Raw genomic sequence first — 19457 nt, 5'->3', positions numbered from 1 at the left:
AAAGTAGATCTTTTATTCACGAAGTAGGTGAATGCTTCAGGGGGCTTGTAGAAATGCTAAATACGCATTAGAAGAGTGACACGCACCAAACCACCTGTAAATTAGCTTACTAAACTTATAATTTCCCCTAAAGCAAATTAAAATGAGTTCCTTATGTTTCATTTTTAATTAGAAAGTACAAAGAAAAATGGAGAATGCCCAACAGAGATACACAAACTTATTATCAACATACAGTGCCTAATAACCCTCAAAGAATATATAAACATTACTCTGTTTCAGTTTTTTATCATAACTTCGAAACGGCCAATTAGCAGCCTGATCTGAACCTGGTATTAATGGTAATTTACATACGTGAAACTTTCCAAAAAATGATATGCTATGTCACGATGGAATTACATTTTGTATAATATTAGTTGACTTTATAATTCCTTATTTTTACGCTTGAAGAAACTTCTTAAGAAACGCTAACTTCTTCAAGTTCATAATTGTTTTTAGATCCTTCTTGACACAACTAATAATTTTATCGATTTTACAATAAAACAGATATAGAAGTGGCAACTTTTCGTGTTTTGTTGTTAAATTGTTAATATTATCTTATTGAGACTGAACCGTCGTTCTTTTTCGAAACCTGGACGAATGCACAGACTTTGTGTATACAATAGTTTTCTATTATGGGCATTTTCTATAACTGAGATACACTGCGTATTTATTTGTATGTTGTATAATTCGCTTTGGATAAAATAATTAAAATGTATTCTTGGTATATACCAAATTGCATTTCGAGATTTATTGTAAATTGAATCACCGTTTTTTTTCTAGCTGACAATCAGTACATTATGTTAAGTTATTATGGAGTATCAGTTTGCATGCAAGTCAAAACAGCTGTAACTTTATTTTCTTTTTAGTATAATACGATCGTAGATTCAAATTTAAAAGGCGCGCGTTATTGGGGAAGCTTAGGTTTGTCTCGGGTCGACATACCCTTTCTCACAACATAACTATAAACAGATCAATTGCGCCACTTTATTTTGTGAGAAAATCAGGTGGTCCGGAAATTAAAGTGCATGTCATTTGTCAAATGAATTATAAATAAAAAGATTTAACTTTTAAAATAAAACGATCAACAAATGCTCCTGCAATCTTTAAGGTGAGAGGAGCCAATAGACATGTGGTGGACAAAAAACAGTCGACGTTTGTGAAATAACTTATTGAGTTTTTTTGATAAGCTAACCTTCATGCGTATGAAAAAAACATGTCACTTAATTTTTTACAGAAAAACATTTGTACTTCATAGCTATTCAAAATTTGTTGGACGTGTAGCGGCAACCTTTGAATTCTAATTTATCTTGCCTTATATATTGAAATGGAAATTGGTGCATCAAGTGCGTTATTCCACCTCTCAATTGGACTGAATTACTGCTATAGTTTGCTAGTAACGAAAAAAAGTTAAGAAAGTGAATTCTGTGTCCATATATATTTCATTTGCTTTATTACGTTAGCTTTGTATAAATGTTGCATAACGTATTTTGTCAAATATGGCCCTTGCGTTTAGTAATATGTCAGCGTCATTTCAGGTTGGCACTCGATACTTTGCACTATTTGGGCAGCCGGTATCATGGTTCTAAAATATACAAGGTAGTCGCTATATGGTCAAACTACAGCCCTAATAGGCGTAGCACAGCCCGTGACAATAGATCGCTGACGACCGAAATAGTATCCAGCGTGGTACTCCCTGGTGGCTGTAACGAGCTGAACATCATAACGAAAAAGGTTCTGAATTACGTATAACTAAAAATGGGTAAAATATTTGAAAGGGCGTGGTCTTACCCATATGACTCAAATACTAAAAATGCAATTAGAAATATTTAGAGGGTACTTTTTTGTCGCTAAAATTTTTAAATTAAAACTTACATGAACACAATACCATCACTAAAAATAATTGGTAGTCAACTTATCGGAAATTATTGCTGAGTCATTGAGCTGAATATGTATTTATATATATTAAGGAATTAATTATTTGACTATTTATTTATATCCGCAACTATGCGAGCATTCACAGCCATGTTCAGTATGGTAACTCCTGACATGCTGTTAGAAACCTGAACTTGGATAACGCCATCTCCCAGTTGTCGTCTCTGTAGGTTTATTTAGAGGGAAATCAACACCTTAAAACCGCTCAGAAGGAAACAAAAACAGCTGAATAGTGGTATAAGTTATTACATAACATAATATAAATTGTAATAAACAGTAGTGATTCAACTGTATCGTTTACGACAATGAACATATTGAAATAGCACTTTTTTTACAATCCCATACCAGGCCAAGCTAGAGAGAAATTTAAAAGTCTGAATTATTCATATGTCTGCAGGTGGCCGCAACTGAAATGTGTTATACTGGCGGATCCGGTGCACGCTTAACATATGACAACGGTAGTCGATTGTCAATTAAGACAGTAAAAAAGCACCGGCCTTATCTTTCTGCTTAATTGAAAAGATATCATCTTTCATTAAATGACTATCTGCACTTTGTTAAGCTAATTGCGCACCCGTTACAATAATAACCGTCGTTTCAAGACCCTATATTTCAAACACAATGGAGAAAAATGCCAAATTCCGATCTCTGCAGAATCCCGCTAATGTGTGCCGGCATCTACAAAGTAAAATCTTAGCGTCCGTCTCTAACAGCATTAGTCTCGGTGAGGTTCGCAGTACTTTAGCAACTTTGATGGAAGGCGAATGGTCAGACGAAGATATCATCGGCTTTTTTACATACAGCCAGCAGAAAATCTTCAAAGTTTCGTGTAGTCAATTGTACATGAACGATCAAGAAAGTTCGAGTGAGGAAGAAGATGAATACCCTGTAGTTACGCCGAATTCCACAGAGAAATGCAGCTTTGTCACGCCGATGGATACCATTACGTCTACTCAGGACAATAGTTATTTCTCAAAGTCGGATGGGGAAAAACAGTATTTCTCAGACTCGGATTCCGAAAGACAGTATGCCGCCACCATTTTACGACGGCACAATCAATATTTAATAACGAAATCTCCGATGAAAGAGAAGACAGTTTTAGTTCCAAAGATACGAAGCACTCAGGAAGTACTTTCGGTGATAACATCCAAAGATAGTGAAAGCAACTTGTATAGTGATAAGCCTGATGCAAAGGAACGCAAGGCAAGCACAACAAAACAACAGCCTTCACAATATATTGCTTCAAATGAGCCACGGCCTCAGAGAGTTGATTCCGATAACGATGTAAGTTGTGATAATGAGACTTCCTCGAAAAAAGACCGATCCACTCAAAATAACTATTTAGTTGGAAAACAAGAAACTTGTCCAGCCCGCATCTTCATACTCAAGCCACAAAAAATGGTCACCCAGATAACAGATTCCCAATCACCATACCCCAAAATTAGTCTTTGTAGTGACTCGGACTCCTGCAGTGGAACTTCTGCTGGCAGTTCACAAAAAAATCTTCGGCCCCAGGTTAACACAGATTTCGAGGCTGAGATTGCCAGGCGGCTAAAATTGGAACCTATGGAGCGCCAAAAACGTGAGAATAATCAAAGCGAGTTTTTTAATCGAAAAGACAATTTGGATAACGAACGAAGTGGCCGTCATCATGGCTCCGAAACTAACACCGATCTAATAAAATACACAAGTATACTAATATATATATATATATTTGTGTATGTATATATATATATACGTAACTGAAGATCGTGTAGGTTGCAGTTTGATCTTGAATTGGTGATGATCAGTAATACGGAAGCCGTTACTTAATGAATGAGCGAAGCTATTTTTCTCAAGTCACGAAGAGCAGATTTTTGACACAGCGTTCAGCTTTGGATGTCTCACGCCCCAGCTCATGATCAGAAGTATTATTTTTTTTGCTAAACTCATTGGGATGTTTCGAAACCGCACGTAGAAAAACGTAACTTGCACATCGTTATCTTTGGATGTGGCTATATTCTGAATAGCAAAAATATTGTTTTTTATTCGCTACTCCTTTGTCGTGTCTATAGCCGTCTTTTTCTGTGTGTGCTTCAGTACATCTAATCGCAGTTACTGTCTGAATACTACTAAGTAGGTGCTGACATTGTTTCTGCTGTGGCCAAAGTGCTTATGAAATTTGTGAGTAAATGATTATTTAAGATTTGAGCTTAAAACTGGTTTAAAACTTGATAAAAATAAGTTCCTTTTCTTCTTCTCGGTTAACCAATCATGAATTTTGACATTTCGAAAAAAAAATATTCCGAGACGTATGCTATAGGAAACTATGACCGTCATTGAGAAGCAGTGATGCTGGGTCAGCGTTTACTAACAAGAAACAGATACGTCAACCAAAGAAGCTGATCAATATATATATGCAAGGTTCTATGCAAGGTTTTAGCAAGAGAAACCATATAATTTTCTAAAAATGAATATAGTACATTGTTCAGCCTACATAACAAAAAATGAAGTATTTCAAACTGAGTGTATCCATAATTTGCAAACAACGGCCGATGCGTGGTAAGACTCGCTACGGCACAGGTCAAGTGGCGATTGTTACTTGATATTGGAGATACGCACGGCGCTAGCTCCGGCGTTAGCTTCAGTGCGTGTTTCACGCATTTTTCTACTCATCAATCGGGTCGTACGACTCTATAATGATCCTGCAGTAACAAAACGTTGATTTTTCGTAAAAGTTTTTTTTTTTCTTATATTACACTTATATATCCTCACATCCTAATTATCCCCTGTTAACTTTTCTTCTTGTTAAAATTTCAACTTACAGCATACCGCCTGAGCAACATTATAATGAGTACGCATTTAGTGCCAAATCTATGATCAATTAACAATCATCGGTATTATTGCCTGGCTGCATTTTAATAAACTAGCTTATGATAATGTGACAGGTATTTATTTAATCTCTGTAGAACTTAAGAATTCAACTTCTGCCACAACAGCGGAACCGTTTGTCCTAGCTACTCATATTATAGTCATATGTTGTATTAAATGGAACAATCAGGCAGTGCATTTAGGTTCTGCATATTATCATAACACTCGCTGCAAGGACAGTTATGCATGCTTAAAATAAATGGTCATTTAGTATTCACAAAGCACCTTTGTTTGTCAAATAAAGTTTGCGTGAATCTCAACCTTGAAAATTATACTGTTTTGAATGCCATGCCAAGGTAAGTAGATCTATGCACAGGTTCTCGAGATAGCTTACAGATTAACTTATTTGTTTGTTGATATTGGTAACACGTTGCAAACCCAGAGGTAGACACACCTCGTTTTGTGCTGGAAGCAAGCCATCTGATGGAATGCCTAATGGCAATAGCAGACGGAAAACTCGAAAAATTGAAAACTCTATTCGTAGAATTTGTGCTGCTGCGGAAGATTGGCTTCCTACTGTCACCAAGCCGATATTTTTAATAAATTAAAAATTGAACTATGTAACTAATAACATATGTTCTTACTGGAAGTATCTCTTATACCCGTCATACAAAAATAAAAATTATTTAGTTTTACAATTAACTTGAATTAATATAAACCGAGTAGCTTGTGACGCAATGCGTGCATATGACATAGGATTTAGTTCAAATAAACATGTATGCAACGGCAACAGCAACAAGATCTTCATGGTTTAATCGTTTTAAGTATAATCTAAGTGAAACAATAGCAGTTTTAATTAGAAAAACACCATTCAAAATGGCAGAGGTGCTTCTAATATGCTGTTCCGTATGTATTCCAAGGAACGTCTGTTAGTGAGCTCATATGTACTTTAAAACATCGTAAAAAAGCACCTAACCTTTTGTTATTGTGCAGAGAGTTCTTACGCCGCTGGCTCGGCGTGAGAACTCTCTGCACAATAACATCCAGCAATAATCAACGTCAACAAGAAGATCTCGGCGTCTCGTGGCAAACGGATAGGATAACTGCTCACTTGTCGATAAGGTCAGCGTCATAAAGTGCCATAAAGTGACATTCTGTAATATACAAATTTGATTCGTGCGAATGCTTAATAATCACAGCTCCAGCCAAGGTGGACCTCAGAGAAAGTGCTCACTTTTGCCGACATTTGCTTTTGAATATACTGGCTTTTCATTACAAGTAAACCTCTGCTTCTGCATTACGTGAACTATGAATATATTAAAACAGTCTTTTGAGAGCTTGAACTATATACCGTCGTTTTTTGGAATAACGGCCAGTAGAAGGCCGGTTTGCTACATAAGCATGCGGAAATTCCAACAACCTCTAAAGACTTCAATGCTTTGTTCGCAAGTGCTGTACTGGCAACACACGTCACTGGCTCGCACATGCTATTTCTTGGCGGAAATCATTTTTCTTTTTTTTTAATTACTTGAAGAATATACCTAGATCTTTCTTCCGTATTTTTTTATTCGTTACAGTGGACGGGAAACAGCTTGAAAGGTTCTCTCTTGTTGCCTGATTACTGCAGCAACAACCTTTCATCTAGGCACTTCTCTACAACATTACCGATTGCCAGCATAATGTTTTTTGCGTTTAGTTTAAAATATTGCTCCCATCGTTCTTAAGAGGACCACCAATATATGTTAGCATAAAAGAAGCACTTCGCGGTTTGTTGAGGCTTTTTGCACGCGACCGTCTATTGCCGTTATCCTCTTTGTAATCTGCGTGGCGCTCAAAAGCGGATAAGGTGAACGACGAGCTACAGGTGCAGGGTGAAGCGGCCTCATTGAAGTTGTGTTTCACCGAAGCTCCGACGGCTCATGACCATCATCTAAAGCCACTGTGCACAGTCCGTTAAAATGCATCAAATGTCTTCAGCGCCTCCTCAGAGCCGATCATCGTATAGAGCGCAGTGCTTGCAAGGTGGTCTACAACAGCCTGTAGTAGCTTTGCGGTTCTCCAGGACAGCACTTAACCGAAAACCATTGTTCTGTCCACCTCTTCTGTCTGGTGACAAAAAGATTCTTAACTCATTAAATTGGTTTGGAATGAGCTGAGTCAAAGTAAAATACTGCTAACTGTTCTCCCGTAACTTTTTTTTTACCAAACTTTTATAGAAGCCGAACATTTGAGTTGTTTTACTTTTTTCATGATTCCTCTTTTTAATACTCATTCTTGAAGCTCAGGCACTGCAGTTGGTCGTAACTACCAATCTGCAACTATTACTTGCATGTTTATGCTAAGCTAAGCTTCGAAGAACTCTCAGGTCTGATTATCGTAGATAGCCGTCAAGCACTGACACGCATTTATTAGAGGTGAAAAAAGCACTCCCTGTTTTTCTCGATAACCAGTTAGTGTACAACTCTGCACATATAAGCATAGTTATTTGCCATTTGTATCATTTATCTGTCTAACGATTTTGAGGCACAAAAATGTACGTTTTTTTCTTCCTTTAGCTGCTGCCTTTATCACTAGTGAATCCAGTAGTAATGCAAAAACAGCCATGGTGTTCGATATATTTCACCATCAATTGTACTTATACAATGGTTTTCGATATTTGTATGAGTATCGTTAGTACCACGCCTTTGTATAAACGAGTTATTCATTTGAGTTGCTGATACAACGAACCGTTTAGCCGACTAAAGTAATTGTGGGCCTTATATACGAATAATTAATAGCCATCAGAACAATAATATAAAAAAATATATTGAAAATATCATAATGCTCATTTACATGTTTAAGACGCGGCAGCGGGCTCATGTCTAGTTCCGCTAGGTAAACTATTGAACACCACCCGTTCGCTAACCGCCTAATTAGCGTATTATCGTTAATCCCGGTTTCACAGGTTAGTTTGTATCAGGAAACTGGTTCTGAAACTAATTAGTTTGCTTATCTTCTGGGTGATCAGACGTTTCAGTAGACGTACTTTTTTACGCTTGTACCACTAATTTATTATTGTACATTATCGTATTCTTGTTGCTGCTATGCGCTAGTGATTAACTCAGATCTACTCACTACTAGCAAAATAATGCTATATAATAACAAATACTAGCAACAGTACGGTGCGAAAATTCAATATCAAAAGGTCACATTTGTTTCGTGTAATCTATAATTGGACCTTAACCAAAACAGATCCGTTGTCAATTCATCAAGAAGGTCAAGAGTATATAATTAAAATCATATTATCCGCTCATACACAGAAATTTTCGCCTTCAATTCAACATAGTACTGGCAAGGTTACTATTAGTATGTCAATGTTAACCCTACCAAAACGCTTTGTAGCTTTTACTACTTTGTAGCCTCTAGTTTGTACAGTTCGACGTTTTTCAAAATAAATGAAGAAGGTACTTTCCTCTCATTACTTGCATATCATGCTAGCTAATCATGCTCGTCAGATCAGCCTATTTCGTCAAAGAAGCGCCCTTCGCACTTCTCTTCGGTATCCTAGAAGAAGCACATTTCAAATATTATAAATCGTTTAGATTGTTTAATACCACACAAATATCTCAGGTATAGTACCTACGTGTTACGCGGAAATCCACCATTGCTCCATGCGCCAAAAATTTTGCAAAAAAATGGTCCAGCGCTCATACCCATAACAATAGATGACAATTCTGTCTCACTGATGACTGACTGGAACCACAATATGCGTGCTCAATACGACATATCATTTAGGCTTTCAAGAACAAGAAATGGCTCTTTGAAAAAAAAATTTCACAATTTCAAATCATCAATAATTGTAACCATTCGATAATTCCTGTATATTTACTGTTAAACAATTATTTTCATCATAAATATTACGGAGGCTGTAGTTACTTACTGGAAGCGAGCGCCATTAATCAATCGACTTACGTTATTCAGACCTCAATGGTTCTAGCTCAATAGTCCGAACAACAATGTTAGCATACGTTTGGGTAGATTTTATGTAACTACTTGACGCATTCAGTCAGATCCGTGTGTGATGACTTGTTATAGAAACTGGGACTATGACCGGATGAAAAAGGTCTGCAAATATGAATCTGCTTTGAACTCTGGTAAAAAGACCCTCATTGTTTCATTGTTGCAACTAGTACTTGAAGAATCCTAAATTTTAGCATACGCAAACGAATTCTCATTTTGAAAATAATGCACCTCTCATGTGCAAGTACGCTAATCTTTTCACTGTACATTTGCCTAAAATAAGGATCCATCATCTAAATATTTCGTTAACAGGTTATTAAATCAAAGGTCAAAGGAACCTTGCTGTCCTCGAAGAACTACAGCCGAAACACCTAATAGGCAGCAGCTTTTCAATATGATATATAAATTATATCTTATACTGTTTATGCCACTGTATTTAATTTGATAGACCAGCAAACACACACTGCAAAATCTGAAACGAAAAGTTTCTTATTTTGAACCCTTTCCATAACATTGATGCGAGGCTGATTACTGGACAAAGCTGAATAAGCTGTCCTTGTGGAATTGTTTAACGCGTTACACATCCTCTTACATATATTACATAGACAAGTAAATATTTTTCAAATTGAAAATAAACTGGCCTTGGTCAAGGGCAACAGACTTAATCTGCAAAAGTTGCCTTACAATACATATCAACGTCTTATTCTGTCTTAATTTTGTGATTTCACACATAACGCCAACTATCGATCAGTGAGCGCGTCGTTCGTCTGGAGAAACGAGTCCCCCATAGATTTCGCGTGAAGATTGATCTTGGCTTTTGTTCAGCTATGAATATGAGCTGAGAAAATATGATAATAACAAGTGAATGAACACGAACAAGGTCGGCCAACGTTGAGGAAAGATTCTTCCAAAGAGATATTTACCAATTTAATGGACTGTCGTTATGTTCTTTGATTTCTTGGCTATATGGTAGTAGCTCGGATTGGTGACCAACTGCCGGAAACCAATTTTGAGCAAACATGACTAGTTATGCATCTTTAGGCGTGATAAGCCTTCGATAGAGGTAAAGAAATAAGCGGCTCATTGATGTGAAGATATGAATATTTTTCCGCGAATATGAACGTCTAACTTTCTACTCAACTTTGTTGTCTCCGCGGCGCTATTTAACACAATGCTAAATTACTGTTTACGCATAAGTTTATGGAATTATTCTATTGGTAGTTCTCGAAGCAACGCTAAAAGACTACTAGTAACGGATCACTACTTGTTAAAGCAGCAGTGCTTTGCAGGCATATTTCGCATGGAATCGATTTAAGATGTGCAAACTCTGGACAATCTAGGAAACTCATTTTTTTAATGGTCCTCTAGGAGGTGTACAAACCGATAGCCGACGCGGCGCCGTACACACGTGGTCTTGATCGTGGCGGCCCATAAAAGCGTCTATAGCATTTCCTGTCGATCGCTGTATTCAGTACCTAGAAAATGCAGAAGGAAGCCGAGCCAGTCCCATTGAATTCTCTGTCCAAATTAAAGGTGAATCACTAATATTGTTACTAACTTGGAAACAAGAAATGCAGGTCACCGTGTGACGTGGCATGAAATGAAAAAACAAACAAATGGCAATGGCGTGCAGGTCGCTAAAGATTACGAGTAGTAAATACAATCGCTATAGGGCCTCTTAGTCGCAGTTCCAAGGTCTCAATGGCATTATCTAACAACAATACGACTAAACCCATAGTTCTATGTTGTGTGTATCTATATATTGCGCTGGTTAGAAGGTGTGCTATGTGTACATAACAATGGCTAATAACAATGTCCAGCGGCAACACTGTTCGCGGCCATTGATCGTGCGACGGCTTTGTGCGTGCACTCCCTGTTGATGAATTATCTAAGCCGTTTACCCCTTTCATTCATCTGCACCGCACAGGTGGATACAGGAGGAAATTTGTATTGGGCCGTCAAATACTGTCCGTATTTTGCACAGTAGAGTTTATAGTAATATAGGGTAGCTTAAGTTGACTGCATACTGATCAGCTTGAAGTTTTGTTTCGACCAGATACGGACAACCCGATGCGTAGTTACAGCCTATTCGAGGAACATATAGCAACCATAACTATTGTGTGAAATCGCTAGAGAGGACGATGGTACGTTTGAGGCAAATTCTTACCCAGCTTTGCACTTCGAGCCTTCACGGTCGCATAAACTATGGACCTAGTCTTGAGATTCTAGTGATTATCGTTTGCTAGCTGACCATATATTATAGCATTTTATGAAACTCTGTTTGAGTTTAATATGTAATTAATTTAGTTCAGCTCTTCGGTCGTAATAGCATATATAACGGTATACATAGTTGATCTAATTTTTAAATGATCTGACTGGTATCATTCGTATGAGGTAATAACGATTGCTGCTTAGGTCTTAACAGCGACACCTTGCTTTCTAACCCATTCACTCACAGAGCTCACTAAGACTTATGTATGCCAGTCGTCACGTGCCAATCTTCGCAGAGGCTCACTAGAAACACGGAGAAGACTAAGCGTTGAGACAAACTTAAAGCAAGCAAGTTGATATTGTCTCTTATATAACCCTGAATGCATCTGTTTCGAACCCAATTTGGCACAGGTAAAAATGCCTATTTCTCTTCATTAGAAGGTATGTATTTTTAACCTGCAGATTTTCAGATTTTGGGTTTTCAATAGGTCGTCCGACAGCAATAAAGCACTGCTTAATATTTCAAGTATCCCTAGGAAAAGTTTTTGTTTCATTTTTGAGGTGGCTTGTTGCTTGCGTGATACAATGCTCTGGCGTAATTTTTCGTTCATTTTGGAACATACGATCAGTCGCCCTGCAACACGGCTACGGAAGCCAAATTCGAATAGCTTTAATACATTGGAACACGCGTGATGCAAACCTTTGCCTTAATACAAAATAGACCGTTACTGTATACAGGTCTAAATCATAAAAATGCGTTAGGCGTTAACGGTTTCTCGTGTCTAGTATCGTTTTTCACAGTAACATAAGAGAAAATCGTCTCGTAGGTTTTAGGAGCTATCATACATTTTATACTGAATCAATTCCTAGCTAAGCGGCTTTCACTCACGGGCTATGATAAATACATTTGTCAAATATCATATATGAAACCATCGTCAGCAGGTGTTCGTTTGGCGCTAGTCTAATTAATTTAATAAAGGGTATAAATCAATTACCATTTCAAGATAGCAACGTTTATTTAGACATCTGCTATCTGTAAATAGCCAGCTAATGTTGTTGGCCTTTATTGTTCTTCGACGTTCCACGGCGTTTTGTACAATCCTGTTAAGAGCAGTTTGTTTGTGTGTATAAAATAAATGTTTCAGGTAATCTAAAGCATCAGGCCGAGTTTCTGACCGATGAAGTTTACAGAGTGTTATATTTAGTAGATAACAGTTTTCCCCCAGTTCAGCAATGGCTCTGGTAGTACAGAGAATTCTATCTTTGAAAGAAGTAAATCTTTATTTTAATTACCGTGTTGGAACATACGGGCCTCTCTATATATAGCACTCTATTATATAATATCTAAGGCAACTTGATGAGCACGTGAGGAGTATCCTATTGGGGTATACCTGTGGAATTAGGAAATGATAATTAGAAAGTTCGGTGACATGCGATTCTTACGCTCTGAACCAGCTCAACCGAAGGTAATTAGGAATTTTTCACCTGCTTTGATTTTGGAAAAGTTATTATTATTATTATTATTATTTTTTTTTTATAAATCAACTCATTAATAAGCACAAATTGAAGAAGAAGAAGTACCTTCATTTGTTCATGATTTGATAATCATTGTTCTCATAGTGGGTTTACACATTTGCTCGGGCTGACCTTTTTTGGCATAACTTGGTCAGAATTTAAAGAGTTTTTAAATGTAATAACTAGTGAAGGCTTTTGGTAAACATTTTCCAATTTCGAAACAAGTCCATTCTGCGCAAGCCCGTGCTCTATCGAATGCTCTAGAACTAGATACCGTACTAAATTGATATATTTCATCATTGTCGTCCTCACGCATCGTGAGGGAGACTGAATCTCGCTAGCAGGTACTCTGGAATTTGCTGACTTGTAGCTTTCTTAACCTTTAGATAGAAGAGCTACGTGGATTAGGAATGGGACTCGAACGAGCGGTTCCGGACTCAACGGACAGACAGACAGACAGACAGACAGACAGACAGGCGCATTACCGTCGGAACCTTAGAGACTTTGAAGCCTTGTTTCCTACAATTAAAAATACTACTTTAATTGTTTCCTTATTTAATCATCATTGTCGAGCAGTATATGTCGATGGCAGAGCTTAAACAAGCGGTTCGGGGAAAACGAACAGATATCCCTATCTTACAGAACATTCAACTAGCTTTTACTGCGATATGATTTAGAAAAAATATCTATGCCGCCAGCCGAACACTATTGCCTCTCTGAAGTAATTAGCGATCTTGATCATCAATATTAATAGCCCATGTTATAAACTTCGCCACAAAAGTTATTCAGTCAATGTTCGATTTTTCCAAGGTATCCAACCAGCACCATATTCGTGACATTGTGTCTTTACAACGTCATATTATAATTCGTCTACTTGCACAGACAATTAGATACAGGTTATATTATTGTAGTTAATCATCCATGCTATATATATGTATATATAAACATATATATATAGCAAGAAACACAGACAGGGCTAATGGACGCGTCAGCAATCGCAGCTAGCGCAAAGCAGCGGTTTTGAAACCTGGCTGTGTCGATCGCGTACCAATTGAAATTGTCTCCTTGTTGGATCCATAACTCTGGCGGGTGATGAACGTCCAGCGTTCATTGGGTGTCTGTTCTTTTACTACTGATGACAGACGAGAATTGTGACTCTGTCTGTCTCAAAACTGAATTTAACATTGACAATAATAATTGACAGAAATATATTACTGATACTATTACACTGGATAAATAAGATGCAGAACATTTGTTCCATAACGTTAGACACTGCAGGGGTAGACGCCTACCTTCTTTTTGTGCTTTTCCTATAATGTGTCTACCGCTGAAGGTAGCTATCGCCTCCATTTTGATAGGCCGAGTTATTAACAAGCGAAACTCTATATGCACACATTACCAGGTACCAGGTATATGCAGTAATTGGCTAAGTAATGGCACCCACGGCCAAACGCCCTCGGTAACTAACAAACGTGCACACACAAGACTGAATAACGTCAGCATGCGAGCCAAATCACGATCTGTCCAGGTGTCTTACAGATAAGAACTAGACATGTATATGATACACATGTATGAAGCTATAGCACAGATGAACGACAAATTCATTTACCTGGCAAAAAATACTCGATTGGTTGTTGAGTCTGTCCACGTGCTTAATTTAATAAGATTTACTAGTTTACCTTGTAGCCTCGTTTATCCGCTTGATTTCTGTATGTGCGTAATTCGCGCCACAGAATAATCGTTTATTTTGTAAGCAAATAAAAATATCAGGACCTAAAGTACTATCAGCTCCTACAAAAATACAACTAAAAATACAACTCACTTAATTATCCGTACCTTCTCGGGTTTCAGCTTGTTTCGCTAAAACATAGTTTTAGAACCGACGAAACTATGATAGAAATAAAAACCGAATATTGGCCCCTTCAAAAGCCCCATGGATTTGTCTAACTGTATGATACATATTTCATCCCCGTTTTTGGTTCAATACAGAAATAGGATTAACAAGGCAAAGCTCAGATATCCGGATCGCATCATATCGCGCGTCAAGAAACACGCCCAGCTCTAGAAGCTAAAAATTAAGAAAAAAAAAAAAAACCCTAGAACCCTCCCCTCCACGCTCGACCTCAGAGTCCATCTATTGCTGCAGCAGTCCAAGCGCCGTCGCCTTTGTTACAGTTGCCGTCAAAAGCGCGAAGGTGCTTCATACGCACAGACGGCCAGACAAGTAAAGATACAAATAACGTCTAAGATACGTTAGCTTATGTACACGCACCGCGTTAGAATACAAGAAGAATATAAGAGCTGCCACAACAAATATAACATGACGGCGACGTCACCTTTGTTCAGCTAAGCTAAGTTTAGGTTCCTTGCCTATACGCTGTACTCAGCGAATAACGTGGAGCAAAAGGGCCAACAACAACAACAACATATACGGTAGCTAACATACACAGATGGACAAAAAAACGGACGCGGGCGCGCAAAGCCTTGCAGGTACATCCACTCGGTCATGAAGACAGACGATCCTAGGGGCAGCAGTAGTAACGTGCGCCTCAACAGCAGAAACAGCTTGTGATGCTATTAATCTGCCTGCAGCTGATACCGGTGACTCAGATGCGGTGATGCGATCGAACAAGGTCACCGTTCGTCACCACGACACCGCCGTACCCCAGCTGCGTACGCAGTTATAGTTCGATACACATGCTGCTTGTGATGATGATGGGGATGGTTTACAATTTGACAGAGGTAAAAAAGGAGAGAAGACTGCACAATACCTTATGACAATGTAATCACTGTATATATGTTATTAAGTTTTAATTTTAGATTTTGTCGATATTGGGATACGGGGAAGGCTGTTGAGGAAAAGGTTGATTGCAGGTTTCGACGGTTGTCGCATGTGATTGTTTTGCTGTTAAGAAGTTACGCCATAAGGTATTATTTGAAGTTACTTGAATTCGGGTGTTGTAGAGTTCGAGGTGATGGCTGCACTTGATTTGTCGTTGGGCTGTACGTTTTGAACGGAACTGCGTTATATATTTAGTATGGCATTAGAATTGATTGAAACTATGCCTCTACATATGTTGTACATTAATTAACAAACGGTCATCGATCGCGTGTCTTAATCATGCCGTCGAATGAAACGCGTTCGTACCTCGAGATTACTGGAAATTTTTAATTGGAATTATTTTTCCTGATGAATGGCTTGTTTAGTGTCTCACGATGTGCATCCGTCTCTTGCTTGTAAAGCTGCCCGTTTTAGATCAGTAATTGACCACTTCACGGCGATGACAATGTACATAACGGCTTCAGAGATCTTCATTGAGAGATGCTATAATACAAACCATATAACATATAACGCTATAACAAATAGAAGAAGAATTGACCGTAGACGGTAATTTAAGTCGAGCCTAAGGTTATTCTAATACAAGGTTTCCAATGTGGCTATTTCGTAACATCTTTAGATAATAAATTATGTACTTGTAAAGCTTCACGCGTGTCCTTTCTACGCCCGTACTTATAACGAGATTAGACGACACCGGTCCTTCGAAGGCCGTATCACTTCACTGTATAAATGAACAATTAGCAAAGCTAGTTATTGCTGACTTCACTTGTGTTAAACCAATAAGAAGTAGCGTAGAACTTATAACAATAAATATCTTCCTGTTATGATAACGTCAAGCCATTATCTATACAAGCCAAAAAAAGAAATTAGACAGAATTAAATAGGTCTTTTTTCTGTTGCAAATAGCAAGCATCGTTTCTAACTGTTTGACATAGAATCTTTTCCGTCATTCATCAATGACCTTTACCTTGTATACAAATGTATGGGCTTTTTTGCTTTTTACGTTATATAATAGAGATACGTATGTCAAATACTGCATTTGTCATGTGTGAACGCCATAACAAAACGGCGATAATTCGGTAAAGCTTCTGTAATAGTGGGTAATAGAGTGGCTAAACGCCTGTGTCTGAAAGTAGTAATTTCAGCGCTAGCCTTATGAAAAGAAACACTGAATCGTGACAAAAAATCATCGTACGTTTAGATTACGAAACATCAGTTCGTGTTTTCCTCGTAAACTGATCACTTATGAGTCACGGCGGACGAGAAATTCCCGTAGTAAATTGAATCGCCGATCAGAGCAGTTGGAGTGGTGCGTCATCCAGGTAAGCAATCCAAGGAGCACAATTTGTCTGGGAATATTTATTTGATGGACGATAGAATAGTATACATTATAATATTATTTTTCACATGGTAATAAAGTAATGGGCAAAAAATACCGAAAGAGCGATGCATGACAACCAACTCCAGCCAAATAGAACAGGTGTTTGTTTTTATGTGGTTTGGTGCTCGACTTCACTGTGGCAAAAAGGGGCCAAAAGCGCAGGATTCAGATATAGTGAAGCCGCTATTATTTGTCTCAAAGAACTGCTTGCAAGTTACGTATTCTACACGAAATTTGATGATCGAAGCCCATCTGCTATTGCAGAGCCGTATTTATGTGTTTGTCTGCAAGAAATTCGGGATCATACATGTTCTGTAATGCGTACTTGTAGCGTATCCTTAGCGATCAGTAGGCGTTTCAGTTACCCCTGATTGTAAAAACGAGCGCCATTATGGGAAATACTACGGACATGGAGAGCCCTAACAGTTCATCGTTAACGTTGGGTCTTATGCAATACAATTAAACCGCATACGTTTACAGATAACAGCCAACCATTTTCATTTTAATATAGCAACAGTTATGACTCGATTCCATCAGTTTAATGATTTTGTCAATTGGCCCATCGCGATTAATCAAATGCAAAGTGGAAGGCGACACTATTCCAGTTGTGTTTTTGATTTCTAGGGCTTCGGTAAGTAGTACGGGACAGTTTCGGCGGGCTGTTACTGGCCGACCTTGTCGAATGTAGCGATCGGTGATAAAAAAAAAAAAAAAAAAAACGGAATAAATACTTAGACATATAAAATGGTGAGGGTTTCTCTCACAGGACCCTAGCAAGTGCTAAGATCATTTAGGTCGCTGCGACCAATTTGGCGTTAACACTTCTTGCCCATATGGTGCCTATTGGAAGCATGCTGGCTGCCACGAAATTTTTTCTCATTTACTTGGCTTTGACCGCGGAGCCAGCGAAATCCTTTACCGCAATATCTATTTTAGCTAACCTAAGCTGCACTATCATTAACGCTTACGCTAAACAAGATAAATGATAAGTTTAGCGTTTGGCTACTGATTAGTCGTGATAAGTTAGGCTATCTTTAGTTAAAGTTTCTAATTTCTACAAGTTAGAATGGGCCGCTAAGTTTGCCTATTTGAATGGTTTACGCTAATTTTCCTATGGGACCCCACGCGTGATTTGAGAGCTCGAAAACAAGGCAGCGTTTTGTTGATTTCGGTAAATTTAACATTAGAAACATCTAAATTATCTTCTATTTTATAAAGATATTGTGAAAAAGAAGGAATAGGACAGGATTTGCGTACTTCGTGATACATTTTTGCCAAATAATTTTGACGACCACCTCTCTTTCGTTCACCGGCACCGCTTTCACCGATCGGCAAAAGCAAAATCAAGAAAACTACCTCCTATGAGGAATAAACCATTATTACAAGTAAATGTCCTTTGTTTTCCCCTGACCCCAACGGGACGCTGACATAGAACAGGTCATAGGGCTCCATCTACAGATATTGAAATTGCTTTATTTCGTCGCACCTGTAGTGCATTAAATATCGGTGACAACACCCCCGACTCTCTCAAAATATTCCAAATCACCGCACCGATCTGAAGCTCTGACATTATCTATACATTTCCTTTCATTAGGTAAAGTTTATGCCTCTGCCTGCATGGTCCGCTCCACATTCTCCAGTTCTATGAAATTATATAAGGCACTTTGACTCATTTCAAAACTCGAACACACCATTAGCGTTGTTACGATCCCCAAGATGGCAGCAGGGACAATGACAGACAGTTCAGTGCGAGAAGTTTTTGTTGTCGGTGACAATGATCGGTATCTAACTGTCACGCCTCCGGATAGTCTACGGATCCGCCGGTACTCACCATCATCAGAAAAGGTCCTTGGACCTTCAGAGAGTTGCGACTCGTGGACAACGATTGTCGCTTCTGCCCAAGTGTCTGTCGTGCAAATCGTCCATTGAACAAACATCAGTCAGTCATCATTTGGAAATAGTGCTGTCTATCACGGCCGCTACCCTTGCTGTTGTCGGCGATGCAGTTAGTTTTAATCTCGTGTATTGGGTCTATAGCATTGTTCGCTGGTACCTAGATATATCTTTTCTTTCATCCTTCGGCTTGAACCGAAGGCAAGAAACGCCGCCGTTTTGATATGTATAATCACTAAAGGACTATTCTATCGGGTCGCCCTCGTACCGTTCCGTTATACACAATAGCGTTAATCGCGTTATCGCGCGGATAGCGCTAATCATACACAGACGTTCTCATGGCCGCGTGCACAAGCACTATGATACAGAGATTTAATAGCAGATAGAAAAATAGATATTATTATTACTATATTCTAATAATATGATTTTTTTTCTAGAAAAAAATAAGAAGGAAAAAAATCTAAGAACTTACCTGTTCTTCTGCTCGCCTATTTACTGACATTACAAACAAGAAGTGAAGTAAAAAAGGAAGACCTTCAGCAGTCGATCATCAGAGTTTTCTTCCTTGCACCTCTTTTGTGGTCCGCTTCATTGCCAACTTCTTCGGTTTCATCGCTCGAATTTCGACGATAGTATCTGTCGTCACGTTTCTTTCGGTATCCTTCGTTAGGCTGTTACATCGTCGTATAAGTGTTACTTTTTATACTGCTCTTCATGTATGTATATTGATGTTATCGTCGTTACCATGGGATAACTGGTAAGTTGCGAACAAAATCCACTATCCGCTTGCCATGTAAT

The 19457-nt window shown here is 38.3% G+C and overlaps 1 protein-coding gene and 1 long non-coding RNA gene across 4 annotated transcripts in view; one reads left to right on the top strand and one right to left on the bottom strand.

Annotated features, from left to right (window-relative positions):
* LOC111265126 (uncharacterized) overlaps window positions 1-19389 on the bottom strand; it is a 23962-nt gene extending 4573 nt beyond the window's left edge. Inside the window, exon 1 of the long non-coding RNA XR_002683278.2 lies at window positions 19132-19389. This is a non-coding gene — a long non-coding RNA (uncharacterized LOC111265126). The remainder of the gene's footprint in view (window positions 1-19131) is intronic.
* On the top strand, window positions 909-5150 carry LOC111265125 (uncharacterized). Of its 3 annotated transcripts, none has more exons than XM_086970349.1 (3): window positions 909-1147; window positions 1575-1770; window positions 2369-5150. In XM_086970349.1, exons 1-3 carry the CDS (start codon window positions 1128-1130, stop codon window positions 2483-2485), a joined length of 333 nt encoding a protein of 110 aa, XP_086826475.1. In that variant the 5' UTR covers window positions 909-1127; the 3' UTR covers window positions 2486-5150. The 3 variants fall into 3 exon arrangements, with proteins under 3 accessions (XP_086826475.1, XP_022697266.1, XP_022697267.1); XM_022841531.2 differs by having other exon boundaries at window positions 945-1147; XM_022841532.2 differs by lacking the exon at window positions 1575-1770 and having other exon boundaries at window positions 945-1147.
* Window positions 19390-19457: the final 68 nt, after the last annotated feature.

This window comes from Varroa jacobsoni, unplaced genomic scaffold, assembly GCF_002532875.2.
Source record: "Varroa jacobsoni isolate VJ856 unplaced genomic scaffold, vjacob_1.0 scaffold_935, whole genome shotgun sequence".
Lineage (NCBI taxonomy): Eukaryota > Metazoa > Arthropoda > Arachnida > Mesostigmata > Varroidae > Varroa > Varroa jacobsoni.
Note: the sequence above shows the minus strand (reverse complement) of the source record. Positions and strands in the feature narration are given on the sequence as shown.

What these genes read in the sequence shown, in the direction of transcription:
- LOC111265125 (XM_022841532.2), top strand. Translation starts at nt 2,593, where the DNA reads ATGGAGAAAAATGCCAAATTCCGATCTCTGCAGAATCCCGCTAATGTG.